This window comes from Gobius niger (genome assembly GCF_951799975.1).
Source record: "Gobius niger genome assembly, chromosome: 1".
NCBI lineage: Eukaryota > Metazoa > Chordata > Actinopteri > Gobiiformes > Gobiidae > Gobius > Gobius niger.
This window is the reverse complement of record NC_136852.1, coordinates 17,608,919-17,635,766: the sequence shown is the minus strand read 5'-3', so window position 1 is coordinate 17,635,766 and position 26,848 is coordinate 17,608,919. Positions and strand designations below refer to the sequence as shown.

The window sequence follows — 26,848 nt, the reverse complement described above, 5'->3', positions numbered from 1 at the left end:
CAAAAAATTTAAAAAATGTAGATTTCTGCTTTTGCAAATGAACTCTTCAAATTGTTTAGTACGCTTGCCATTAAATTTTCACTTAAAAGTACCTCACTTGTCTTTGGATTTACTCATGAATAACACAACGCAATCAACGATGATCATTAAATTTATTTCAAGAGTTTTACTTTTCATGAAAACCTTTTACATCATCACAGTTTATCCTTTGTTTTGTATTGTAGCTTTACAGTCCTCTGTGAGAGACTTTGCCCATCAGATGTTTCTTTGTATTGTGCTCAGGTTTTAATAAAAGGATGTAGCATTTAGGCAAAAATATGCAAAATAATAGCCCATAACTGGAAGCCAGAATTGCAAATATCTCCACGGCAACAGTGAACTTTCCTGGAGAGCTGACATAAGCTGGGATGAAAGTGATCCAGACGGCACAGAAGATCAACATGCTGAAAGTGATGAACTTGGCCTCATTAAAGTTATTAGGAAGTTTACGAGCCAAGAAAGCCAACACAAAACATAAAACAGCCAACAGGCCAATGTATCCGAGTACAGCCCAGAAGCCAATGGCTGAACCTAAAGCGCACTCAAGTATAATTTTCTCTTTATAGTGGTTCATATTTTTTAAGGGGAACGGAGGGTTGATTGTTAACCATAAGATGCATATTACAACTTGTACCAGTGTGAAAGCAAGAACACTGAGTCTCTGCTGAAGAGGCCCGAACCATTTCATGACATTACTGCCTGGAAGTGTGGCTCTGAAGGCCATCAGCACCACTATAGTCTTCCCCAGAACACAGGAGATACAGAGGACAAAGGTGATGCCGAACGCTGTGTGGCGCAACATGCATGACCACTCAGAGGGACGGCCGATGAAGGTCAGAGAGCACAGGAAGCACAAGGTCAGGGAGAAGAGCAGCAGGAAGCTCATTTCTGAATTATTTGCTCTCACTACTGGTGTCTGTCTATAGTGAAAAAATATCAATGCTATTGTCATAGCCAAGCAAGCACCAAAGACCGAAAAAGAGACAAGGAGTACACCCATAAGTTCCCTGTAGGTGAGGTACTCGATTGCTTTCAGATCACACTTAGTCCTCTTGGCATTTGACTTGTATTCTGAAGGACATTTGTGGCATTTCACAGCATCTGAAAGGATAAATATTTTTAGGCTGTGCCACATCCACGTCTTGAGAAAGTGTATATAAGTAGCAGTGGTTATTTTGCCCATGAATAGCGTAATGAAGGCAAGAGTAACGGCCAAGAGTCCCGGGTTCTCACTGGTGCTATTGCTGTACTCTCCGTCAGCACAAGTGATGCAGTCAAAACAACAGACTGGTTTCCCTTTAACAAAGGCCCGACGTGTCCCGGGGCGACAGCTCTCACTGCACACAGATCTGGGAACCTGTGGGGTTAAAGACGTAGTGTTTGGTAAAATATCCCCCCATATTTTACGCCTATGTGTGGGGTCACAATGATCAATGTGAATCATGCTCTTTTTCCAACAAAATATAACATACAGCCTGTATCAAAATATATGTGTGTAAAGGGCAAATAATTCGAAAAATGTGGTCATACATTTGGTGCAAATTAATAATTTGGATAATTTTACTCTAATTATTGGGGCAGTGGTTTAGACTTTCATGAAGGGGCAACTTTATAGTTTATAGTTTTTCATTTTATGTCAAGATTCATACTCAATGTTGTGTTTCCCACACAAATGTTATCATTTCTGTCTGATAATAAAACTGTACAAAGAAAAAGTGAATTGATTGTTTGTGCGTTATAGAGTCATACTGTATATTTGTGTACCTCTGAACTGTGGCCTGCCCATACAGCTTTTTCACCCCTTGTCATGTCAAACTGTTGACCTTCTGGTTGAGAGGCGTCATAGTATCCAATAGTGTTGAAAAGTATATAACTTTTTTTGTCCATTTGCCAGTTCACCAGAGCGTATCGGGCCACAGGGTCGCCCACCTCATCAAAAAACACATTCTCACCAATCTTTGTGGTGAAATTGACTTGCGTTAGGTAATGCAAAACCTGTAAGGACAAAACATCAAATGCAATTTGGAAGGATTAAATATTGTGGAAATTGTATACAACTGCATTTAAAACAATACACCTTTTCAACATGCAAGTTTTCTTTTCAGAGGTTTTGTAGTTATATCTTGAACATAAATCCTAAAATGCTCCTTAAATTGTTTATTTACTATTACCTGCCATGGTTTAACATTGCCTCTTTCAGCACAGGAGTTGTTCTCAAACGGTCCGAGTCTTTCTTGACATGTAAAAAGCTTATGCACTGCATGGGCTATAGCATATGTGGCCTTGTACACATTATTCAACAGACTGGCATCTGACACATCTGTGAAGCGCGAGTCTGTATCCCATAAGGATTCACTCCCGCTACACACAGGCAATAAAGATGTAGTATCAGATTTGGCATGTGGAGTACATTTGAACACAGATTCCCATAATTCATGCAGACCCTGATCTCCAGATTGAGTGGAGGGCCTACTGTTGGCCAGAAACTCCTGCAGCCTGGGGATATGTGCATTGAGGGCAGCAAACCCCACTGCTCCCTGTACAACGGCATAATTGTCGGCGGAGGCAATGTAGCGATACGTGATCCAGCCCTCACTGCCCACCCACTGAAGCCCTGTCACATGCTGAGCATGGAGTTCCTTTATGAGAATGTCTAAGTCCGTGCCATCTGCAAATGCCACGATGACTTTAGAAGTCGATTTTTTGATGATTTCCACAACTTCCAAGAACCATTTTTTAGGGTCCGTTCTGTAAATAGCCACAGAATACTCCACACAAACTCCTTCCTTTGCAGCGGCTTGCATAAAAGTAGCCATGCCCCCATTTCCATAATCACTTCTGGTTCGGATAGCACCAACCCATGTCCAGCCCAGATGTTTGACAAGTTTAGCCAGTGCTTTGCTTTGGTATAGGTCACTGGGTATTGTTCTGAAGAAAGAAGGGTAGTCTCTCCTGTTGCTAAGGCAAGCACAAGTGGCAGAATGGCTGATCTGGAAGAGAGGAGATAAGTCAGTTATGCTACGGGCATAGAGTAAGAATGGACAGGGCTGACAGGAAAAACCTTTGGTCAGCCGCTAAAGGGTTGATTTTCATATGTTTTGGCATATGGTTTAGGGCTAATCTTTCAGCATTACTTAAACACACGTGAGAACAGTTTTGTGTTTGTGGACATTGAACAATACTGTCCATAAATGCTTGTTTGACATTGAGACAGCAACTGCTCCCCTCAACAGGACCTTTTGACATCAACAGATGTTATATGAAACAACCAATAACTGTGTGGCATACACTCACTACAGGTATATGGAAGGGTCCCATGGTGCGTGCGATACCAATGGTGGAGGTAGAGGTGGTTTCCCCTATGACTGCATGCACAGTGGAGAGCGTCTCACAACTCTGATCCCCCGCACTCTCAAAACGGTTCATGAGATTTAGTGAGGCACGAACAGACAAGGGGATACTTGGGCAGGAGTCAAAGATCCTATAGCCCAGTGTCACATCAGGCAGAAGCTCTGTGCTATTGTTAATCTCCTCTATGGCAAACATCATGGTGTATGCATACTGAAGCTCACCGGGATCCAGCCTGAAAAAATACAGACACATTCCACTGTAAGTTACAAAAAAACAATCATCCTATTACAAAGAGCTTACCCATTGCACTGTATAGTTCCAGGGTTGACTTGGAAAGTCTGATGTACACTGAGAGGGTTTTGGTGGAAGGAGAATATGCCTCCAATGTTGATGTCCCCTTCCTTGGTAAACTGGGACATCTCTTTGATCGCATACGTTTTACAGAGGGGATGACTTCCTCTGACAGACATACAAGTCAGAAGGAGTATAGCTGCGAGCAGTAACATGGCTGTTCACACTAATCCTATGGGTCGTGGCAAAGAAGACAACCCTCCACACTTGGTATTTTATAGCATTTTTCCTTCGGGCACCGGCACAATTGCAAAGGGGCTCAGGTGCATTGTTAGAGGTGGATGAGTTTCTCTCAACCAATCACAGTTCATCAGGTGTGAATACAAATGGTTTAAGCCAATGAGATCTTTCATTATGTCTCAATGTCTTAGCTAATGACTTGTCATGTTTTTTGTTACTCATACACATAACATATAACCAGTAAAACAAATTGCATTGCCCAGTCTTGATATACTGAAAAAAATAAAACATGGGGGAAAAAATATCTATATGTATGCTCTACACAAAAGAGTGAGTATAGTTAGTTATTGGAGCGACAATACTACATAACAAATTTAGTACATTTATTTTTCAAAATTAATCAAACACGATCCCAGTGGTGTGTGGTCTAAACAATTTTGAGCCTTTATTTGTTGGTGGCTTTACATACTATCTAATTGCTAATCTGTTTGTGGCAATGCATGATGATGAACAAGACTCATGCATGTAAACATGCCACACCAGATTGCAGCCATGCGGGCTATCTTCCATCCATCGCACTAGTACACACAAACACACTCATTCATTGTGGCCCCAGAGGGGTTCCTATTGTACATGCTTTTAGTGGTGGGAGACCCCAGAGCACCCGGTGGAAACCTACGCTGGAACAGGGAGAACATGCAATCCCCAGAATGAAAGGCCCTACGTGGCACAGGCATCAAACCCTGGGATTTCACAAACAAATGCAACGGCGTACAACCACTTTCCCCCTGAAAAAGTAGTACTTTACCCACAGTTTGCTTTGAGCTTCATTTGAAAACACTTCTTCGATTATTTTTCTACGATAGTATGTTTCTATATGCGTCATCACAGGATCAACATCGCAGCTCATCACATTAATTGATTCTTCCCATCATGTTTTTTTTTGTGTTTTTCTCCGGTCTCAATAATAAAATGTAACATTTTGGCATAAATATGCAGAAAAGTAAACCAAAACTAGAGGCCAGAATAGCAAAAATCTCCACAGCGACAGTGAACTTCCCCGGAGAGCTGACATAAGCTGGGATGAAAGTGATCCAGACTGCACAGAAGATCAACATGCTGAAGGTTATCAACTTGGCCTCATTAAAGTTATCAGGCAGTTTACGAGCCAGAAACGCCAATATAAAGCACAGAATCGCAAGTAAACCAATGTAGCTTAACACTGCCCAGAATCCAACATTAGATCCCAACTGGCACTCAAGAATGATTCTATCTTTTGCATAAGCTGTATTTTTGTGTGGAATGGGTGGAGCTAGAGTCAGCCACAAGACACAAACTAACACTTGTAATGATGTAAAGACAAAAACGCTTGTTCTCTGAACAGGAACGGAGCACTGAGGCGCAGTGTTTCCAGGCCTTCTCGATTTAAATGCCATTACTACTGCTATGGTCTTAGCTAGGAGACAAGACATGCACAAAGCAAAAGTGATGCCAAACGCAGTGTGGCGCAGCATGCATGACCACTCAGAGGGACGGCCGATGAAGGTGAGAGAGCACAGGAAACACAGCGTTAGGGAGATCAACAAGAGGAAGCTCAGAAAAGAATTACTAGCTTTTACAAGAGGGGTGTGACGAAACCTGAAAAACACACACATCACCATCATGGTTAAGGATCCACCGAACAAGGACAAAGCAGCGAGCAGGGCGCCCATGGTCTCTCCGTAAGACAGAAACTCAATCGCCTTCAGCACGCACTGGCTGTTGTTCTTGTTGGACCAGTACTCCAGTGGGCACTGTGTGCACTTGGCTGAATCTAAATTGACAGCAAATGTGTTGCTTAAAATAGCGTTTTCTTCATCCCTTTATGCATATTGTGTCTGTTGGTTTTAAAGTGACTTACTGTTTTGGTGACTGATCTCTCCAACTGCACAGCGAACACAGGAGAAACAGCAAAGAGGTTTACCTTTGATCTGAGCTTGACGGTAACCTGGGGCACAGCTTTGACTGCAGACAGACATGGGCTTCTGCATAAACAAGGCACATTTTTATTACAATCATAAATGAAGAGAATGTCAGCAACACATTGACATTCATACATTATGCCTTTGTAGGCACTGTATAATGCTAGCAGTATTTGTATTGTGTTACCCTTTTTGAATGATTGGCCCATGTTATATTTTTGCCATTCATTGTAAATTGCTTCCCCTCAGGAAGTAAAGCATCATAGTTTCCAACAGTCACGAAGGAAATGCCCCCATTTTCATTTTGTTGCCAGTTCACAAGCTCATATGAGGCACTAGGATCACCATGTTCGTCAAAATACACTATGTCACCAGATTTAAGGGTAAAATGTATATGCTGAAGTTGTTCCACCACCTGTAAGATAATGTAAGATACATTATACACAGAGAATGAAGGGACATTTGGTTACATTGTCTAATCTTACTTGGATTGGCTCAATTGAAGTCGGTGAAATGCAGTCCTGGTCCACCACGTTGAAACATTTGATTATATTGTGAAGAGCGTGGGCCACTGCATACACTGCCTTATACACGTTGTGTGATATTCGTAGCTCTGATACATCAGTGAAAGAGGTGTCAGCATCACTGAGTTTCTCTGATCCAGTGCACTTGACCTGATTTTGCACACCAGCCTGAAAACTACAGCCAAATATTTCTTCCCAGAATTCTTTAAGCAGGCTGTTTTGAGGATCTTTAATTGGATTAATCTTTAGGAGGAATTCTTTCAAGCCTGGGATGTTTGCTTTTTGAAGAGTAAAGCCGAGTGAACCCGATAAGACTCCTGAGTATCTTTGAGTTGCCAGATAACCAGCTGTTATCCAGGACTCACTGCCCACCCACTGCACTCCTGTCATGTTCTGCTTCACAGCCTCCTCTAACAGAATATCAATCTCACCCTGAGCAAGAAAGGCCACCAAAACCTTTGCAGTTCCTTGTCGGATAGTTTTGACCACACTGGCGACTTTATCCTGGAGGTCCGTCCTGGAAATGGCTTCTGAATACTCTACACAGACGCCTTCTTGGGCAGCTGCCGCCACAAATGTAGCCATGCCATTGTTGCCGTAGTCATTGTCACTTCTCACTGCGCCGACCCACGTCCAGCCAAAGTGCTTGACTAATTTTGCAAGAGCCCGACTCTGGTAATAATCGCTAGGTATTGTCCTGAAGAAGGTGGGGAAGTCGTTTCTGTTACTCAGACAGGCACATGTGGCAAAGTGGCTGATCTAAACAAACAAGCACAGGCAAGATCATTCACATTTCAAGAACCAGTGTTCATTTTGACAACACCTTTATGTCAGCACATTAGGTTGGGAGCACAGGAAGTGTGTCAAGTCCCCCAAAGTGCTTCACACAAGGGAAGGGGATAGCCATACTGTACATCACTCCATAACTAACATCTGTAAAAACAAAACAAAAAAAAACAATCCATTTACCACTGGTATATTGAATACCCCCGCCGTCTGCAGCACCTCAATAGTGGATGACGACTCAGAGGCTCCAATGATTGCGTGAATGGGAGAGTGTCCAGAGCAGGTTTCTCCCACCTGCCCATTCATAAGAACCATGACTGCCTGCTGGGCTGCGCAGCAACTATCAAGCACCTTGTAGCCAATGGAGATGTTGGGCAGAAGGTCATTATTGTTGTTAATCTCCTCTATAGCAAATATCATAGTGTGGGCAAATCGTAGCTCCCTTGAATTAATCCTGAAAAAAAACAACATCATCATCAAATATTTTTCAATGAACATCGACTGATTTATGTTCATTTACCTGGTGCAGCTCAAAGCATCCGGAGCATTTGTAAAAGTTGTTGGAGTGCGTGAGATTTGGCTGTGCAGGGAGAAGGCACCTCCAACCAAGACATCACCGGCTTTGTAGAGAAGAGGCTGTTCCAGTGGCCTGATCATCTTGCAGTCATTTTGCTCTTCTTCTCTTGCGGCCCAGAGAACGCAAATCGAAATCAAAAGCAGTAGCATTGTGCAGTCCGTGCATAGAGGCATGTTAAAACTTGAACGATGGAAAATAATGAAACCTGTGCGTGCGATACTGACTGAGATTTATACTTGCTGATGATGATGGTCATGGGTTCAGACAAATCATGTGGATGCATACATTTCCCTGGAGGTTAAAACTGAGCAAGGTGACAGGTTTATACTTTATTCACTATTGTACAAAATGAAGTAGTAGTTCAAAAATATCATTTGATTTGTCATTATGATGCTCCTTTTTTAAATGTATTGTATCTTTTTAAAACATCATCACATCATTGTTTCCCCATCAGAAACTTCATTTTGTTCTGTTCAGGTTTAAAAACAATTATGTGGCATTTTGGGGCAAATATGCATAACAGTAGTCCATAACTTGAAGCCAGAATAGCAAATATCTCCACGGCGACAGTGAACTTTCCCGGAGAGCTGACGTAAGCTGGGATAAACGTGATCCAGACGGCACAGAAGATCAACATGCTGAACGTGATGAACTTGGCCTCATTAAAGTTATCAGGCAGTTTACGAGCCAAGAAAGCCAACACGAGTATAGTTAGTTATTGGAGTGTCAATGCTAACTACATAACAAATTTAGTACATTTACTTTTCCAAATTAATCAAACACAATCCCAGTGATACATGGTCTAAACAGTTTTGAGCCTTTATTTGTTGGTGGCTTTGCATACTATCTAATTTATTAATCTGGTGGTGTCAGTGCATGATGATGAACAAGACTCATGCATGTAAACTAGTACACACAAACACACTCATTCATTGTGGCACCAGAGGGGATCCCATTATACATGCTTTTAGTGGTGGGAGACATCAGAGCACCCGGTGGAAACCTACGCTGGAACAGGGAGAACATGCAATCCCCAGAATGAAAGGCCCTACGTGGCACAGGCATCAAACCTTGGGATTCCACAAACACCAAATGCAACAGTACCAAACCATTTTCCCCCTGAAAAAGTTGTACTTTAAGTAATGTTACCCACAGTTTGCTTTGAGCTTCATTTGAAAACACTTCTTCAATTATTTTTCTACAATAGTATGTTTTTTTATGTGTCATCACAGGATCAACTCATCACATTAATTGATTCTTCCCATCATGTTTTTTTTTGTGTTTTTCTCCGGTCTCAATAATAAAATGTAACATTTTGGCATAAATATGCAGAAAAGTAAACCAAAACTAGAGGCCAGAATAGCAAAAATCTCCACAGCGACAGTGAACTTCCCCGGAGAGCTGACATAAGCTGGGATGAAAGTGATCCAGACTGCACAGAAGATCAACATGCTGAAGGTTATCAACTTGGCCTCATTAAAGTTATCAGGCAGTTTACGAGCCAGAAACGCCAATATAAAGCACAGAATCGCAAGTAAACCAATGTAGCTTAACACTGCCCAGAATCCAACATTAGATCCCAACTGGCACTCAAGAATGATTCTATCTTTTGCATAAGCTGTATTTTTGTGTGGAATGGGTGGAGCTAGAGTCAGCCACAAGACACAAACTAACACTTGTAATGATGTAAAGACAAAAACGCTTGTTCTCTGAACAGGAACGGAGCACTGAGGCGCAGTGTTTCCAGGCCTTCTCGATTTAAATGCCATTACTACTGCTATGGTCTTAGCTAGGAGACAAGACATGCACAAAGCAAAAGTGACGCCAAACGCAGTGTGGCGCAGCATGCATGACCACTCAGAGGGACGGCCGATGAAGGTGAGAGAGCACAGGAAACACAGCGTTAGGGAGATCAACAAGAGGAAGCTCAGAAAAGAATTACTAGCTTTTACAAGAGGGGTGTGACGAAACCTGAAAAACACACACATCACCATCATGGTTAAGGATCCTCCGAACAAGGACAAAGCAGCGAGCAGGGCGCCCATGGTCTCTCCGTAAGACAGAAACTCAATCGCCTTCAGCACGCACTGGCTGTTGTTCTTGTTGGACCAGTACTCCAGTGGGCACTGTGTGCACTTGGCTGAATCTAAATTGACAGCAAATGTGTTGCTTAAAATAGCGTTTTCTTCATCCCTTTATGCATATTGTGTCTGTTGGTTTTAAAGTGACTTACTGTTTTGGTGACTGATCTCTCCAACGGCACAGCGAACACAGGAGAAACAGCAAAGAGGTTTACCTTTGATCTGAGCTTGACGGTAACCTGGGGAACAGCTTTGACTGCAGACAGACATGGGCTTCTGCATAAACAAGGCACATTTTTATTACAATCATAAATGAAGAGAATGTCAGCAACACATTGACATTCATACATTATGCCTTTGTAGGCACTGTATAATGCTAGCAGTATTTGTATTGTGTTACCCTTTTTGAATGATTGGCCCATGTTATATTTTTGCCATTCATTGTAAATTGCTTCCCCTCAGGAAGTAAAGCATCATAGTTTCCAACAGTCACGAAGGAAATGCCCCCATTTTCATTGTGTTGCCAGTTCACAAGCTCATATAAGGCACTAGGATCACCATGTTCATCAAAATATACTATGTCACCAGATTTAAGGGTAAAATGTACATGCTGAAGTTGTTCCACCACCTGTAAGATAATGTAAGATACATTATACACAGAGAATGAAGGGACATTTGGTTACATTGTCTAATCTTACTTGGATTGGCTCAATTGAAGTCGGTGAAATGCAGTCCTGGTCCACCACGTTGAAACATTTGATTATATTGTGAAGAGCGTGGGCCACTGCATACACTGCCTTATACACGTTGTGTGATATTCGTAGCTCTGATACATCAGTGAAAGAGGTGTCAGCATCACTGAGTTTCTCTGATCCAGTGCACTTGACCTGATTTTGCACACCAGCCTGAAAACTACAGCCAAATGTTTCTTCCCAGAATTCTTTAAGCAGGCTGTTTTGAGGGTCTTTAATTGGATTAATCTTTAAGAGGAATTCTTTCAAGCCTGGGATGTTTGCTTTTTGAAGAGTAAAGCCGAGTGAACCCGATAAGACTCCTGAGTATCTTTGAGTTGCCAGATAACCAGCTGTTATCCAGGACTCACTGCCCACCCACTGCAATCCTGTCAGGTTCTGCTTCACAGCCTCCTCTAACAGAATATCAATCTCTCCAGGCTGAGAAAGAAAGGCCACCAAAACCTTTGCAGTTCCTTGTCGGATAGTTTTGACCACACTGGCGACTTTATCCTGGGGGTCCGTCCTGGAAATGGCTTCTGAATACTCTACACAGACGCCTTCTTGGGCGGCTGCCGCCACAAATGTAGCCATGCCATTGTTGCCGTAGTCATTGTCACTTCTCACTGCGCCGACCCACGTCCAGCCAAAGTGCTTGACTAATTTTGCAAGAGCCCGACTCTGGTAATAATCGCTAGGTATTGTCCTGAAGAAGGTGGGGAAGTCGTTTCTGTTACTCAGACAGGCACATGTGGCAAAGTGGCTGATCTAAACAAACAAGCACAGGCAAGATCATTCACATTTGCAGAACCAGTGTTCATTTTGACAACACCTTTATTTCAGCACATTAGGTTGAGAGCACAGGAAGTGTGTCAAGTCCCCCAAAGTGCTTCACACAAGGGAAGGGGATAGCCATACTGTACATCACTCCATAACTAACAACTGTAAAAATCAACCTATTTACCACTGGTATATTGAATACCCCCGCCGTCTGCAGCACCTCAATAGTGGATGACGACTCAGAGGCTCCAATGATTGCGTGAATGGGAGAGTGTCCAGAGCAGGTTTCTCCCACCTGCCCATTCATAAGAACCATGACTGCCTGCTGGGCTGCGCAGCAACTATCAAGCACCTTGTAGCCAATGGAGATGTTGGGCAGAAGGTCATTATTGTTGTTAATCTCCTCTATAGCAAATATCATAGTGTGGGCAAATCGTAGCTCCCTTGAATTAATCCTGAAAACAAAAAGACATAATCAGATATTTTTCAATGAATGTCGACTGATTTATTTACCTGGTGCAGCTCAAAGCATCCGGAGCATTTGTAAAAGTTGTTGGAGTGCGTGAGATTTGGCTGTGCAGGGAGAAGGCACCTCCAACCAAGACATCACCGGCTTTGTAGAGAAGAGGCTGTTCCAGTGGCCTGATCATCTTGCAGTCACTTTGCTCTTCTTGTCTTGCGGCCCAGAGAACGCAAGTCGAAATCAAAAGCAGTAGCATTGTGCAGTCCGTGCATAGAGGCATGTTAAAACTTGAAAGATGGAAAATAATGTGCGTGCGATACTGACTGAGATTTATACTAGCTGATGATGATGGTCATGGGTTCAGACAAATCATGTGGATGCATACATTTCCCTGGAGGTTACAGCTGACCAAGGTGACAGGTTTATACTTTATTCACTATTGTACAAAATGAAGTAGTAGTTCAAAAATATCATTTGATTTGTCATTATGATGCTCCTTTTTTATTATTATCTTTAAAAGTGTTGTATCTTTGTAACATGATCACATCATTTTTTCCCCATCAGAAATTTCTTTGTGTTCTGTTCAGGCTTGAAAACAATAATGTGGCATTTTGGGGCAAATATGCAAAACAGTAGTCCATAACTTGAAGCCAGAATAGCAAATATCTCCACGGCGACAGTGAACTTTCCCGGAGAGCTGACGTAAGCTGGGATAAACGTGATCCAGACGGCACAGAAGATCAACATGCTGAAAGTGATGAACTTGGCCTCATTAAAGTTATCAGGCAGTTTACGAGCCAAGAAAGCCAACACAAAACATAGAAGAGCTAACAGGCCAATGTATCCGAGTACAGCCCAGAAGCCTATAGGTGACCCCAAAGCACACTCGAGTAAAACCTTCTCTTTATAGAGCGTCACATTTTTAAATGGGAACGGAGGGTTGATTGTTAACCATAAGATACATATTACAATTTGTACCAGTGTGAAAGCCAGAACACTGAGTCTCTGCTGAAGAGGCCCGAACCACTTCATGACATTACTGCCTGGAAGTGTGGCTCTGAAGGCCATCAGCACCACTATAGTCTTCCCCAGGACACAGGAGATACAGAGGACAAAGGTGATGCCGAACGCAGTGTGGCGCAGCATACAGGACCACTCAGAGGGACGGCCGATGAAGGTCAGAGAGCACAGGAAACACAAGGTCAGGGAGAAGAGCAACAGGAAGCTCAGCTCAGAGTTATTGGCCTTAACTAAGGGAGTGTCTTTATGATAGAAAAACAAAATGGCTGTCGATATTGTTAGCAAAGCACCCAATGCAGAGAAAAACACAATAACTTTGCACATTACATCGCTGAAGGAGAGGAATTCAATGCTTTTAATGACACACTTATCTCTACTTTCATTGGACCAATATTGTTCCGGACACATTATGCACCCATTAGAATCTGTAAAGGAACGCAAGTTACTATATACAATGATAGCATTTTACAAACAATATGATTAGGCACAAAGATTGGAAAACATATCCAGTAATGATGCTGTCATATTTCAGGTCATTTACTGTTATTGTTGTACCTGTGGTGTTGCTGATCTCTCCTTCTGGACATGGGTTGCAGTCATAGCAACAAACAGGCCTTCCTTTCTGCAACACTTTGTAACTTCCTGGACGGCAACTCTCACTACACTGGGACACGGGGACCTGCAGAACAGGGCAATTCCGAAATGTGTTAAATGCAGATGTGCACAACATTTTATTCATTCATTTAGAAACTGACTGAGCTCATGACCTTTAAGGATACATTTTTTGCTAGTGAGAACGCAATGATTTTGTTGGGGGAACGCAACATCTTTGGCCTTCACATGCACACGTCATCATCAGCACATGACTCAGACTGCAGCTCAAGTGATGAATATTGCAATCCCTCATGAAATCATGGCATTTTCTTGCAAAGGGTATGTTTTTTTCTGTCAATATCATAGTGTTCCTACATATTAAAATGCACTTCTATAAGGTCCTCTAACCTTTTTTCCTTGAGGCCCCTTAAAGCCTTTACCAAGTGCATTTTCTCCAGTTTGGCTTTACCCAAATCTAAAAGCTTCTTGACTGGAGCTTACAGCCCATAGGCCAGTGCAACGCCTCATTTGAAAGCTAACACTCATCTCGCCGGATTTTTATGGTTTATGGTTTCATTTCTTGCATATTGCCAAAATATTCCTACTTTCATTTTGTGCCAATATTGTTCTGGGCACATTATTCACCCATTAGAATCTGTAAAGAAAGTTTTCATTGCTTTTTCATGTCTTTTCTCATAAATTTTATCCACGCTTTTCGTCTTTTTTTGGTCACATTTTTGCTTACAACCTGGAGGCCAGTGAAATGCCACATTTGAAAGCTAAGACCTTGTAGTTTCTGAAAATATGTGTAAGATCTGTGTGGTGGATGCAGGTAGCTGGTTAACCATATAATTTGGCCACATAATATAATAGTATAAATAATACATATGACCTGACCCTCTGGGAACCACAGCTCTAAGTGGCTCATTATTTACTTACCTACATATGTAAAAAAAAAAATAAAAAAAAAAAAAGCTAATTTTTTGTTATATTTTTAATCAAATTAATTTAACTTATGTGCCTAATGTGTCCGTAACTATGGAAACATTAGGCAAGGAAACTTTATTCATACTGCACATTTCACACACAAGGCAGCTCAATGTGCCTTACCCTGGGAAGATTCATTGTTCTTTTCACACTTGCCTGTTGCAGTCCTCCAGGCCATGTAATTTGCTGTGTTTGCAGGACAAATCTCTGTCCTAGAGGCAGCGAGGCATCATAGTATCCCACAGGCTTGAACTCAATCGATCCATTAGGGCCTCGCTGCCAGTTAATGACCTCATACCGAGCCACAGTTGCCCCAGTGCTGTCGAACCAAACTCGGTCTCCGGTTTTGATGGTGAAATTAACTTTCTTCAGTGACTCTATCATCTACAAACATGGGAACAAAAAGTCACCTAAGTTCTTCATCAAGTTTTCATGTATATATTGTTCTTCTAATTTAGTTAGTTTTATCATTTTGGATGAAGTCCAAATTTGGTCCTTTTCATCCTCAAATCTCCCTTGATTATCTTTAATATCCATACCTCCCTTGGAGTGACGGTCACGGTGCTATCACAGCCCTTATGGTCGGAACACTTGAGTAAGCCATGCAGAGAGTGTGCCACTGCGTAAATAGCCTTGTAGATGTTGGTGGAGTACCTCAGTTCTGCCACGTCATCGGCATAGTCTTTTAGAGTGTACAGGTAGTGATCGTCTTTACATTTCGCAATTCCAGTACCATTTTCCTTTGCATATCTGCACAGGATGTCCGTCTCCCAGTATTCTCTGAGTAAAAAGTTATCGTGACCCGTGATATTTGCTTTTGGCACAGCAAAACCCAGCGCACCCCCCAGCACGCCGAAGCTGGTGGGTGTGATCAGGCTGTCTGCGGTCATCCAGCTCTCCACGCCAATGAACTGCCGACCCGTCACGTCTTGCAAACTCATCTGTTTTAAGAATTCATTCATTTCGACATGTGAGAGAAACCCAACAATGACTTTTGCTGTGCCTTTCTGGACAACTTCCACCACTTTTTTCAACTTATCCAGTTCAGTTCTGCGGAATTTCTCAGAGTATTCGACGCAGATTCCTTCATCTTTGGCAGCGTCAAGAAAAATTGCCATGCCGTTGTTGCCGTACTCGCTGTCACTGTTCACCGCACCGACCCACGTCCAACCAAAGTGTTTGATCAGGTAGGCCAGAGCGCGGCTTTGGTGAAGGTCACTGGCAATGGTCCTGAAGAAAGATGGATACTCCTTCCTGTTGCTAAGGCACTCGCATGTAGCTGAATGACTGATCTGAAAGTACAGAACATACAATCAAAAAATAGGTGGTATGCTTTTAAAAGTTAGATATGTTGTTAAGTAGTCCAAAAACTTGCTTGAGAATCGGTACTGTATAATGCAAATTGCCTCTCTTACCACTGGAAGCTCAAAGGGGCCTGAAGTGCGGGACAGAATGACTGTAGAGGACGACTCGGACTCCCCTATAATGGCCTGGACAGAGGACTGACCGGAACAGCTCTCGGTAGCCTCTGCTTCTTCCCCGTTCATCAGTCCCATCACCGTTCGCATTGAGGTCAGAGTGGAACCGCAGTTGTCGTAAATCCGATATCCAATGGTAACATTTGGGAGAAGGCCATTTCTGTTAATTTCCTCAATAGCAAATATCATGGTCTGAGCGAACCGGAACTCCCGAAGGTTCATACTGGAATACACAACACATACTCAACCTTGGAGGAGAATTGGAGACTGAAGTGTAAAAAGTATTGCTGAAATCTGAAACTCAAATCAAATGTGCATATTACATTGACTTTCTGAATAGATTTTTTTCGACTAGTCATTATATATGTCTAAAGCAATAATAATACATTTTGTACTTTTCACTAAATTAAACGTTTTACCCACAAGATAAGACAACAAAGTTCATACACAGTGTTACCTAGAGCATGACAGGTCTGAAGGTTTCTCTGTGAACAGAAGTGGAAGTTGTGATATTTGGCTGTGTATAGAAAAGGCTCCTCCAATAATGACGTCTCCTGGTTTGGACAGCAGGGGTAACTCGGGACTCCCCATAATCTTACAGAGGGGCACCTGTCCCAGCAGTCTCCCTAATGCCAAAAGAAGTATTGTCGCTGCCAGTGTAAGTGACATGGTTGCTTATGGTCGAAGAAATGCTGGTCACAACTTTTTATAATGTGTGAAGTGTGATGTTGTTTGCAGCTGGCCAATCCTGTCATGGCTATTCCCTGTTCATTACAGAAACAGAAATGTCTATATTATACTATTGTTTTATGGCATACATTTTACTTCAGATGCTCTTCCTGACAACCATTCAGCCATAATTGTATGATATGTTATGTTTCCAATCCAAAGCACAAAGGAACTCAGTGTCAAAAAGAAAGCATTAAGTGAGAATAATAAGGACATTTTAGAAAAACAGGGTTTTATTGGTAGAATTTGCCCATAATCTCTCATGTGATCTGTGGATCTGGAGAAGGCATTACCACACAACTGTGACAGCCTCTGTGGGTACTCTGCAGTAAGGCTGCCTTTTGTCACTGGTCCTGTTTATTGTCTTTATGGACTGCAGTAGTTGTTAAATATGTATGGCACCTCGGAGGCAGCACATCTAGCAGAATCCGCTTTGGACCTACAGCTGGATGTGTCTTTTGCTGGGTCTGGGAATCTTACTCTCAGTCTTGCCACCATGACCCCTGATAAATGATGGATATATTATAATCTTTATTATTGAAATGTTAATATTATTTTGATGCCTTAACAAAAATCAAAAGCTGCATAATTCATGTTATACACGACAAACTAATACTTCGAACTCAAACCAATCTATCATGTGTCAAAGACAAGGCCCGCGGGCCAGATACGGACCATGAGATGATTTAATCTGGCCCGTGACTTGTAGAGCACAAATTCCTGAGCATGTCCCCCCCCCCAAAAAGTCTCTAGCCCATTCCTGTACGGAGGTTTTTGAAGAAGTAACCAGAATGCTCACTCCAGCCACTAGGGGACAGCCAAAAATAAATTAAAAGTGCAGAGGGCACTGACATAATAAGGGATCAGGATATAAACCTCTCATTATAGCCACGTGGTAAATGGTCAGTCTACTCCAGGGCAGCTGTGGCTACAACGGCAGCTTCCCGCCAGAGTGCGGAGTGAATGCATAATGACAGCAATGTAGCACTTTTAAGCTTTTAAAGCGCAATACAACTGTAAGCCGTTGTTATTATTTAAGTCCATGCATGGATTTCTGGGTATGTCCAAAAAAAAGTATGTTTCTAAACCATTCCTGTGTGGAGTTTTGAATTTTTAAAGACATAATCAGAATGCTCACTCCAGCCACTAGGGGGCTGATTAATTATTTTTTTTTTAAAGGAAAGAATTCCGCATGTGTCCGGCAGAGGGCACTGACATGATAAGAGATTAGGATATAAAACAGCATATTAAAGCCATGTAGAAAAATGGTCAGTTTGCCCTGACGGCGGCAGTGGCTACAATATTAAGTTAACCGCCATCGAGTGTGGAGTGAATGAATAATGTCTTTAAGTAGCACTTTGAGAAACGTGTGACACAGGCTGATAAAACGTGTGTAAGCCATTATTTATTAGGCCACAGTCCTTTAAATGGTAAATGGACTCAACGTATGTAGCGTTTTTCTACCTTTATCAGGCCCAAAGTTCTTCATAGTAAGGAACCAGTCACCCATTCACTCTCTCATTCATACACCAATGTATGCAGACACTGAGGCAAGGTGGTTGAAGTGTCTTGCCCGAAGGACACAACGACAGTGTGCATGTGCGGGAGCTGGGATTCAAACCCACGACCTTCCAATCAAAAGACGACCCGCTCTACCACCTGTGCCACCGTCGCCCCAATATTCTGTAAATGCAGCCCGCGACCCCAACGAGTTCGACACCCCTGCCATACGCAACAAACAAAACGGGACTAAACCAGTGTTAATTTTGACAACATATTTTATCTTAGTTTTAGTCTTAGTCTTTTGACTAAAATGTAATTTAATTTTAGTCGAGATTTAGTCTAAAAAAAACTTTTCAATTTTAGTCTAGTTTTAGTCGACTAAAATTGCATGTCAATTTAGTCGACTAAATTTAAGACGAATTTAGTCGACTTTGCATTGAAAATATTCATTATAATCATATTTAATGTTGTTCCTCTGCTTCATGGAGCTGCTCCACATGAACAAAGCACAGAGCTGATCCTTTAACAGAGAATTTACATGATCTGAGGCTCTTTCAGACGCTCAATAGAAGTTTGGATGATTTTAGTCTCTACTTTTCATTTTTATTTAGTCTTATTTTAGTCGACTAAAATATCTGGACATTTTAGTCATAGTTTTAGTCTCATGAAAAACTTTTAATTTAGTTTTAGTCCAATTTTAGTCGCCAAAAATATCACTTTGACTAAAATTAAGTCTAAATATTTTAGTCGACGAAATTAACACTGGACTAAACAAGATGGGTAAATAAGGGATCTCATGCGACATCAATGATACGCTGTCTTTAATACAACAATAATTTAACCTGACGCTCACAATCACATTAAATATTGCTTGGGTCACTTAATAAACATATTATTCAACTTTATACCTTTCATTTTATTGTCAGACAGATAGAAAGTTTCTCTTTGAAAGTAGTCAGTAACTTGTGCCACATCAGAAAAACAAATTGATGCAACAGCACAGCAGCTGATTAGACAGAGCAGTGAAGTGTGAGACATTTAATTTGATGTTATTGTTATTTGGAGCTAAAAGGGCTGTTTATGAGCTGCCGAAACCTCTCCGAAGGCCTATTTTAATTATGAAGAATGATTGTTTGTGTATCCATGACGTTGTTTGCAGTTTGTTAGTTTATGAAGTAGCTGCCGTCCTCGTGGGAGCGGCGGATTCAGCAGGAACATGTCTGCAGTGCCCCAGGAAACACCTCCGGCACTTTCCCCTCAGTCTCTAACAACACTCACAATAACTCCCTCTAGTGTAGAGACGTCATGCATACACAGTGCCCTTGTATCACTTTGACAGTAACAGCAGAAACTTTTGATGTATGTTAGGCCTATGATTATTTCATCTGGTAAAGAACATTACCGTATTTTTTTTTTTTACAAATTTGTCTGCACAAAAGGAGATTGTATTGGGTTAGAACTGTTAAATGTATTGAGTATATTATGAAATTGATGTTGAGTGAACAAAGGGATGCCGTAATTTGCCATAATTTCCGGCAAACTAATAGAGATTAATTAGGTTGTGGTATTTTTGACATTGCAGTTTAAGGATTTAAGTTGAATTTATTGTCAGTTCAACCACATGAACACATACAGAGAACCGCAATGTTACTCTCAAACCCTTAGGGCTGACAATATACTGAACAAAATGTCACTATATGAAACTTTATAACTACTGCTTTACTACTAACACATATAACATGCATACAGTGCATGAGTTTAATATGATGGCACAGTAGTATATTAAAGTCATGATTTTAGAGCTGTGTCTGTGTTTATGGGCCTTTGAAAGCACGTTATGTGTAAAAACGGTAGGATTGGTCTTCATGTAGAAGTGCTGAAGCTTCACAGGAACAATGTCTCCATCTTCAGGAACACAAAAACAACTTCAGGAGATCTTGAGCCTCTTCACAGATCAGCATTTAGGGATTTCACAGTGAAGTGTGAGAGTATAATTACACAGTTTAAACCTCATTTAAAGCAAACAGTCTCAGGGCTTAACTGTGAAGGGATTTGTGTAGCTACATGGTGAGGCACAGCGCCTGCAGTTCATGCATTTACACAGATGATGGCAGCACAAGTACAAACACTGTTATTCTGCACAGTGGTTCTTTCCTCCCAAATATCCTTTATTAAATAATGATCAGGAAACTCATTTACGTACGAATGATGAGCTGGGGACAAAGAACATTAAACACACTGTATTCATGTTGCCATGATTACTTCACAATGATATATTTATCAATTTATTTATGAATTGACCTTTCAGGCATTTGCCTATTTCACCTGAACTTTGTTTTTTTTCCTAAAACTAAAACAAAAGTTTGTGTTTTGAGTCAGTCACAGTTAATTGCTGTTGTTAACCTTTTTTTTGTTCCGACAAAGGCTGAATGACAGAGGAGACAAAGTAACTTTGATCAGGGTTCAGAACAACTTTGGAAAGGACAAAGTAGTTGGTGAAGTTTCTGTTTTCGATTACAACAGTCCACAGGTCATTAAATTAATTATGCCACAGAGAGGCCCCAGTCACACCTGGTGCAGTGTTTTGTCAGGTGCCTTGTTGGAAACACTTGCTTGTCATTACTTGCCCGCTCAGCCCTCTGCTTCTCTCTCCAGGGAAATCTGCATCAACAAGTTTAGAGAAACACAATGTTGCCACTTCTCCCATGGGACAAACAAACCTATTCTCCTATGCGAGCAGAAAACAACTGTTTTACAAGTTTTACTCCATAAAAGTACTAATAAAATATATACACAGAATTGTGTTAGAAAAGTGTTAAGGTTGAGCTTTATGAAAATGATGTAAAATTGGCTTAATCTTTATTTCTACAGTTAACAGTTAGAATACCACTGTGATCACGATAAAGTAACACATTGCAAAAGTACATGCATGTTTATGGTTGGTTCAAACTATCTATTATTGTATTTATTTATTCATTTCAAAACTCACATGCAGGTATGATAGAGCATCATGTTGAGCAGCTTCTCTGGAGCATGAATTTTTATCACTTTGAGGACATTTTTAAGTTTACTTCATCGGCCCAGAAGTCATGAATTTAGTTTCACTGAGAAAGTAAATCAAGACCTCACATCTAATGTAGTTCAGTAGAGACTAACTTTCTTTAAATTGTTGCTACTGTTTTATTTGTTTTTATAAACAACTGCAGACTACTTCTGGTAGAATGTTTTAGAAAACCTAAGCCTTGGCTCGACTTTTCTTTCTTCTTCTTCTTTCTCTAAAACTGTTATTTTTTGTGAGCCAGGCTTTAATTACATGTATTTTTGCAAGCCATCGTCAGACTTTCCTCTCCAAAGTTGAGCTTATATGAGCCAAGGTCAAACGTCAGGTGTTAGGACTTGCAAAATGTGGTCGCCCTTGCAAACGAGATGTTTCATTTCAAGGGGTTTTCCATTAACAAGCTTGAAATGGAAAAAAATCCACAAACACAACAATATAAAGCTCCCTTTCAATTCAGAGTTTAGAATTCAGAATGAGCCAATCATCTGGGCATGATTCAAATAACCAGGATGTGTCTTTTGGCTTTGTTGGCCGTCTTTTTTACAGATTTGGCCTTGCTTTTACAGTTTTACACAGTTTTTTAAAAGAGTGTGTAATAGTCAAAAAAATAATAATAATAATAATACTGTAAATCCAATGCATGTGCAGAGAACCACATTGTAGTATACATGCACAAGTGATTGTTCAACTACTGGAGTGTCTTGTCTCCTCACATGACTAAATCATCCATCAGGCTAAGTCATGCATGCTGCAGAGAAACAACCTTGCCTTTATTTTTTCCTATTTAGATCAAGAGTTCATTCACTCGTTCATTTTGTTGTTGTCACAAGTGTAAAGCAGGGAGGCCATTTTCCATTGATCAAGTGAAGGGGAACAAGTTCAGAATGACAGCTCCAACAGGAACAAGACGATATATACAAGACCCACCACACCATTTATTGTACTGCACACACCGCAGTACGAGCATGTGATATTTGTTGCAGATGATCCTGTTATTTCAAGAATACAAATTAGTATAATGGCCAACAAAAACAAATTTATATCGAAAACAACTAAAATTGTGCTTCATATTGTGAGCTTTCTCATTCGCAGTTCCATCCAGCGAGAATCTGAGGACGTTTGTGACGTTATCCCGGGTTCAATGTCACTGCCAGTGTTGCAAAAAGAAGGGGACATTGTCTTGGGTGGTCTGTTCTCTTTGCATGACATGGTACTTGAACCAAGCGTTTCGTTTCAATCTGTACCAATGCCAACACAGTGCACAAGGTAAAGTATGTTAGTTCTCATGTGTGTTCTAGATTAAGGATTGCTTTATGTGTATGTTTTATTTCAGGTTTAACTTCCGAACATTCAGATGGATGCAAACAATGATTTTTGCCATTGAGGAGATTAACAGACATGGAACCCTCCTCCCAAACATCACACTGGGCTACAAGATCTATGATTCATGCAGCACCCCGCACCAGGCTCTGAAGGCCGCCATGGAGTTAATGGGCAGCACAAAGGAGGCTGGAGGTCAGGCAGAGGTCACACGTCGCTGCCTAGGGACGGTGCCTGTGGTGATCGGAGACGGAGGATCTACCCAGTCTCTAGTCGTCGCTCGCTTCCTGGGGGTTTTCTATGTGCCTCAGGTAGCCGTGGGAAAATCAGAGTTTCAGTCCTGATTAACCCAGTCCAGTTGACAAATGACAAAGCCATTCTAATTGCAATTTGTGCCCTTCGTGTAAGAGTTCATGCTTCACTGGGTTTGGATATTGGAAATTATTGCTCAGCTCTTGGCACTATATACACTGCGTTCCAAATTATTATGCAAGCTGTATTTCAGTATCAAAAAGGTAAAAAAGAAAAAGAAAAAACTTTTTCAATGAAACTCATGGATGGTGTTGTGTCTCAGGGCTCTTTGAATCACTGACATCTGTCTCAGAGACCTGTGATGATTAGTTGAGGTTCAGGTTAAGCCCAGTTAAGGGAAAAACTACTAATGTTCCACATTATTAAGCAGACCATCATTTTCAAGCAATAAGGGAAAGAAAAAGGATCTCTCTGCTGATGAAAAGTATGAACTAGTTGAATGCCTTTGTCTAGGTATGATAACCTTCGATATTTCATGAAAGATGAAGTGTAATCATTGTACTTAAGAGATTTGTGGCTGATTCAGAGCACACTCGGGTTTGATCAATTAAAGGCACGATATGGACGATTTCAGCCAGACAAATACATCAGATTAATAGAACAGCTGCTACAAAGAGGCAAACAGGTATTTGAAGCTGCTGATGCCTCTGGAGTCTCCCGAACATCAAGGTGTAGGACCCTCCAGAGACTTAAGAATTTTGAAGCTGCTATCGCAGAAGGGTTCCTATGTTAAAATGCTTCTTGACATGTTTTTGATTGAAATAGCTTTTGATTTCAGTAAATATGACCTCCTAATGCTGCAAATTCAACAAATGACCATTTTCAGTTAATTAAAAGCTTTAAAATGTATTGAAGCGACGAGTTGCATTATAATTTGGAACAGTAGATTTTGGTGTTACACCTTTTAACAAACTGTGCGTTGTTTAATTTAATACTTTGAATACAAATTTCTTTCCATTTCAGGTGAGTTATTTTTCAAGCTGCGCCTGTCTCAGTGACAAAAAGGAATTTCCAGCTTTTTTAAGAACAATGCCCAGTGACTTTTTTCAGGTGGGTGCGCCAAACATTGAAGTCGGTGGTTCAGTTACATCTATTTCCAGTGTGTGTTCGTGATGTTCTTTTGAGCTGGTCACTTTAATCGTCTCCAGTGTTCATTTGAATGCTATGTGTGAGCCTGTGAGTGTGGATGATTTTCTTTCAAAGTGGTTAAAAGAAGTCAGACATGGTTATTATTCTTTGTTCTAGGTCGATGCGTTGGCACAACTCGTCAAACATTTTGGCTGGACTTGGGTGGGTGTTATCGCTGGTGACGATGCTTATGGACGTGGGGGGGCCAACATTTTTGCTGAGGAGGTAGATGCAAACCACAAGACACTTCTTTCATCAACATATTTGGATGATGATGAATCTATCTTTGCTCGTAGGTTCGAAGGCAAGGAGCATGTGTTGCACTTCATGAGATCATCCCTAGAATCCACACACAGAGGAAAATTTCTGATATAATATCCAAAATTCGGTCATCAAGGGCCAAGGTCATTCTGCTTTTTGCTGTTGAGCATGATGCTGAAGCTCTATTTGATGGTGCACTAAGGTACTACTATATTACTTTATTTAGTCTCTGATTTAGGGAATTTTGTATACTATATATGTGCGTTGTTTTTTTTTACATAATTTCAGGAATGACCTGACTGGGATACAATGGCTAGCTAGCGAGGCCTGGAGCACAGCCGCAGTCCTGTCAACGCAGAAAAAATATCATAAAATCCTTCATGGCTCAATGGGATTTGCGATCAGGAGAGCAGACATACCTGGGCTGCAAGATTTTCTCCTTCGACTCGACCCATCCAAGACTGATTATGATAGAAATCCGTTTCTTCTACCATTTTGGGAAGAGGTGTTTCAGTGCCACTTTGGAGTCTTGCACTATGGCCACGAGAACAGCACCAAAAGTAAACCATCATGCACTGGAACCGAGGATCTCAGAAGTGTTGAAAACATCTACTCAGACGTGTCCCAATTGAGAATTTCTTATAACGTTTACAAAACTGTCTATGCTATTGCTCACGCACTGAAGGCTATGCGCGATTGTGAGAATGGCAAAGGGCCATTCGACCACAACGTGTGTCCAGATATTAATAACGCTGAAAGCTGGCAGGTAAAGGGTCAGAAATCAGTACATAAGAATATGGAGCATTTTACAACAGTTGTTTGTATTGTTTTTTTTTTGTTTTGTTAGCTGCTTCATTACCTTAAACAAATCAACTACTTTACCACTTTTGGAGATGAAATCAAGTTTGACAAAAACGGGGATCCAGCTGCTGTGTATGACCTGGTTAACTGGCAACTCAACTCCAATGGAGAAATGCAGTATGTCACCATCGGAAAGTTCGATGAAACCACAGTCGCTGGACAACTTGATATACAACACGGCAATATCGCATGGAACGGAAATCTAACAGAAGTAAAGGAAAAGATCCAGGCATTGCTTTTATTTAAACCAGTAGGAGCTGAAATTGTGACGTTTGACCGGAGCAGTGTGCCTCTCTGTGCTCTCTCCTGAGGTGCCGTTGTCGGTGTGCAGCAGCATTTGTCCACCCGGCACGCGCAAGGCAATCAAACTCAACTTCCCTATCTGCTGCCATGATTGTGTGGTTTGTACAGCTGGGGAGATTAGCAATCAGACCGGTGAGTTGAGCTCTATAGCATTGGTCACAGTTCTCATCTCAATGCCCCATTTCTGTGTCCCGTGTTCACCCATGCCCCCCCCTGCAGATGCCATAGAGTGTGTGCGCTGCCTGCCCGAGTTCTGGTCCAACGACGAGAGGACAGAGTGCATTCCTAAACAAGTGGATTATCTGTCCTTCACCGGGACCCTGGGCATCGCACTAGTGGCCATTTCCCTGTTTGGTTCTTTCTGCACCTCTGTCGTGGTCTTCATTTTCTCCCGGCACAGAAACACACCGATAGTCAAAGCCAATAACTCGGGCCTCAGCTTCCTCCTGCTCTTCTCTTTGACCCTGTGTTTCCTGTGCTCACTCACATTCATCGGTGAGCCCACCCAGTGGTCCTGCATGCTGCGCCACACAGCGTTCGGCATCACCTTTGTCCTCTGCATCTCCTGTGTTCTGGGGAAGACTATAGTGGTGCTGATAGCCTTCAGGGCCACACTTCCAGGCAGTAACGTCATGAAATGGTTTGGTCCGGCACAACAGAAGGCAATCATTGCTTCTTGCACTCTGGCCCAAGTAAGGAACGCAATACTTTTACAAATAAACATGTTTGCATTGGCTTACTTTTTAGCTTCTACCTAAGTTATTTTGTTGGTTTTAGGTGTATTTTCTTTAACTCTTTAACTTTTTTTCAAGCTCTCTTATTTTTAGTTATTGCTTATACCCTGCCTGCATTGGTTTCCTGCAGGTGCTCTGGTTTTCCCAAACTCTAAAAACATCAAAAGGCCAGGATCAATGCGAGTGCAGGGCCACAGATGTCCCGAATCAAATAAGCCAATACATAAAACTTTGGCCTATGCAATTGAGTATTTGGATGATACTTTTTATTTCAGGTCATCATTTGTACCGTGTGGCTGGTGGTGGCCCCCCCTAGCCCTCAGCGCCTGATGCCTCGGGAGAGCGCTGTAGTCATTCTCCTGTGTGAAGAGGGCTCTGCAGTGGCGTTCGCGCTGGTCCTGGGTTACATCGGCCTCTTAGCCTGCCTCTGCCTGCTCCTGGCTTTTCTGGCCAGGAAACTCCCGGATAACTTCAACGAGGCCCGTCTCATCACTTTCAGCATGCTCATATTCTGTGCCGTGTGGGTGGCCTTTGTGCCTGCCTACATCAGCTCTCCTGGAAAATACTCCACGCTCACTGAAGTGTTTGCTATACTGGCCTCCAGCTATGGACTGCTGGGATGTATCTTTGCCCCCAAATGTTACATCATTTTACGGAGGCCAGAAAAGAACACCAAGAGGTTTTTAATGTCCAAAGCCTCTGGCAAAATTTAGAAAGAGGAGCACCGACCTTCTTA

At 41.7% G+C, this 26,848-nt stretch overlaps 5 protein-coding genes across 5 annotated transcripts; 1 reads left to right on the top strand and 4 right to left on the bottom strand.

The window, feature by feature from the left end:
• Nucleotides 1–226: 226 nt before the first annotated feature.
• Nucleotides 227–7,849, bottom strand: LOC306969760 (extracellular calcium-sensing receptor-like; the record flags this gene model as incomplete). The annotated part of the gene is made up of 11 exons (XM_079565477.1): nucleotides 227–1,140; nucleotides 1,273–1,396; nucleotides 1,804–2,034; nucleotides 2,211–3,029; nucleotides 3,334–3,622; nucleotides 3,691–3,898; nucleotides 5,600–5,734; nucleotides 5,885–5,945; nucleotides 6,368–7,165; nucleotides 7,376–7,646; nucleotides 7,713–7,849. The coding sequence occupies 11 exons, from the start codon at nucleotides 7,847–7,849 to the stop codon at nucleotides 227–229; spliced, it is 3,987 nt and encodes a 1,328-aa protein (XP_079421603.1).
• A 356-nt stretch (nucleotides 7,850–8,205) lies between these two features.
• On the bottom strand, nucleotides 8,206–10,331 carry LOC306969753 (vomeronasal type-2 receptor 26-like; the record flags this gene model as incomplete). The annotated part of the gene is made up of 4 exons (XM_079565461.1): nucleotides 10,251–10,331; nucleotides 10,003–10,126; nucleotides 9,268–9,915; nucleotides 8,206–8,453 (listed from the first exon to the last, which is right to left on the bottom strand). The coding sequence occupies exons 1-4, from the start codon at nucleotides 10,290–10,292 to the stop codon at nucleotides 8,206–8,208; spliced, it is 1,062 nt and encodes a 353-aa protein (XP_079421587.1). The 5' UTR covers nucleotides 10,293–10,331.
• Nucleotides 10,332–10,386: 55 nt separating this feature from the next.
• Nucleotides 10,387–12,011, bottom strand: LOC306969743 (extracellular calcium-sensing receptor-like; the record flags this gene model as incomplete). Its single annotated transcript, XM_079565450.1, has 5 exons — nucleotides 10,387–10,398; nucleotides 10,458–10,478; nucleotides 10,549–11,349; nucleotides 11,546–11,816; nucleotides 11,875–12,011. The coding sequence occupies 5 exons, from the start codon at nucleotides 12,009–12,011 to the stop codon at nucleotides 10,387–10,389; spliced, it is 1,242 nt and encodes a 413-aa protein (XP_079421576.1).
• A 359-nt stretch (nucleotides 12,012–12,370) lies between these two features.
• LOC306969728 (extracellular calcium-sensing receptor-like) lies at nucleotides 12,371–16,572 on the bottom strand (the record flags this gene model as incomplete). The annotated part of the gene is made up of 6 exons (XM_079565432.1): nucleotides 12,371–13,269; nucleotides 13,400–13,523; nucleotides 14,582–14,809; nucleotides 14,965–15,717; nucleotides 15,841–16,126; nucleotides 16,361–16,572. 6 exons carry the CDS (start codon nucleotides 16,570–16,572, stop codon nucleotides 12,371–12,373), a joined length of 2,502 nt encoding a protein of 833 aa, XP_079421558.1.
• A 451-nt stretch (nucleotides 16,573–17,023) lies between these two features.
• On the top strand, nucleotides 17,024–26,825 carry LOC306969716 (extracellular calcium-sensing receptor-like; the record flags this gene model as incomplete). The annotated part of the gene is made up of 11 exons (XM_079565419.1): nucleotides 17,024–17,097; nucleotides 22,286–22,459; nucleotides 22,527–22,824; nucleotides 23,789–23,875; nucleotides 24,071–24,178; nucleotides 24,250–24,416; nucleotides 24,503–24,980; nucleotides 25,062–25,286; nucleotides 25,387–25,510; nucleotides 25,598–26,070; nucleotides 26,388–26,825. 11 exons carry the CDS (start codon nucleotides 17,024–17,026, stop codon nucleotides 26,823–26,825), a joined length of 2,646 nt encoding a protein of 881 aa, XP_079421545.1.
• Nucleotides 26,826–26,848: the final 23 nt, after the last annotated feature.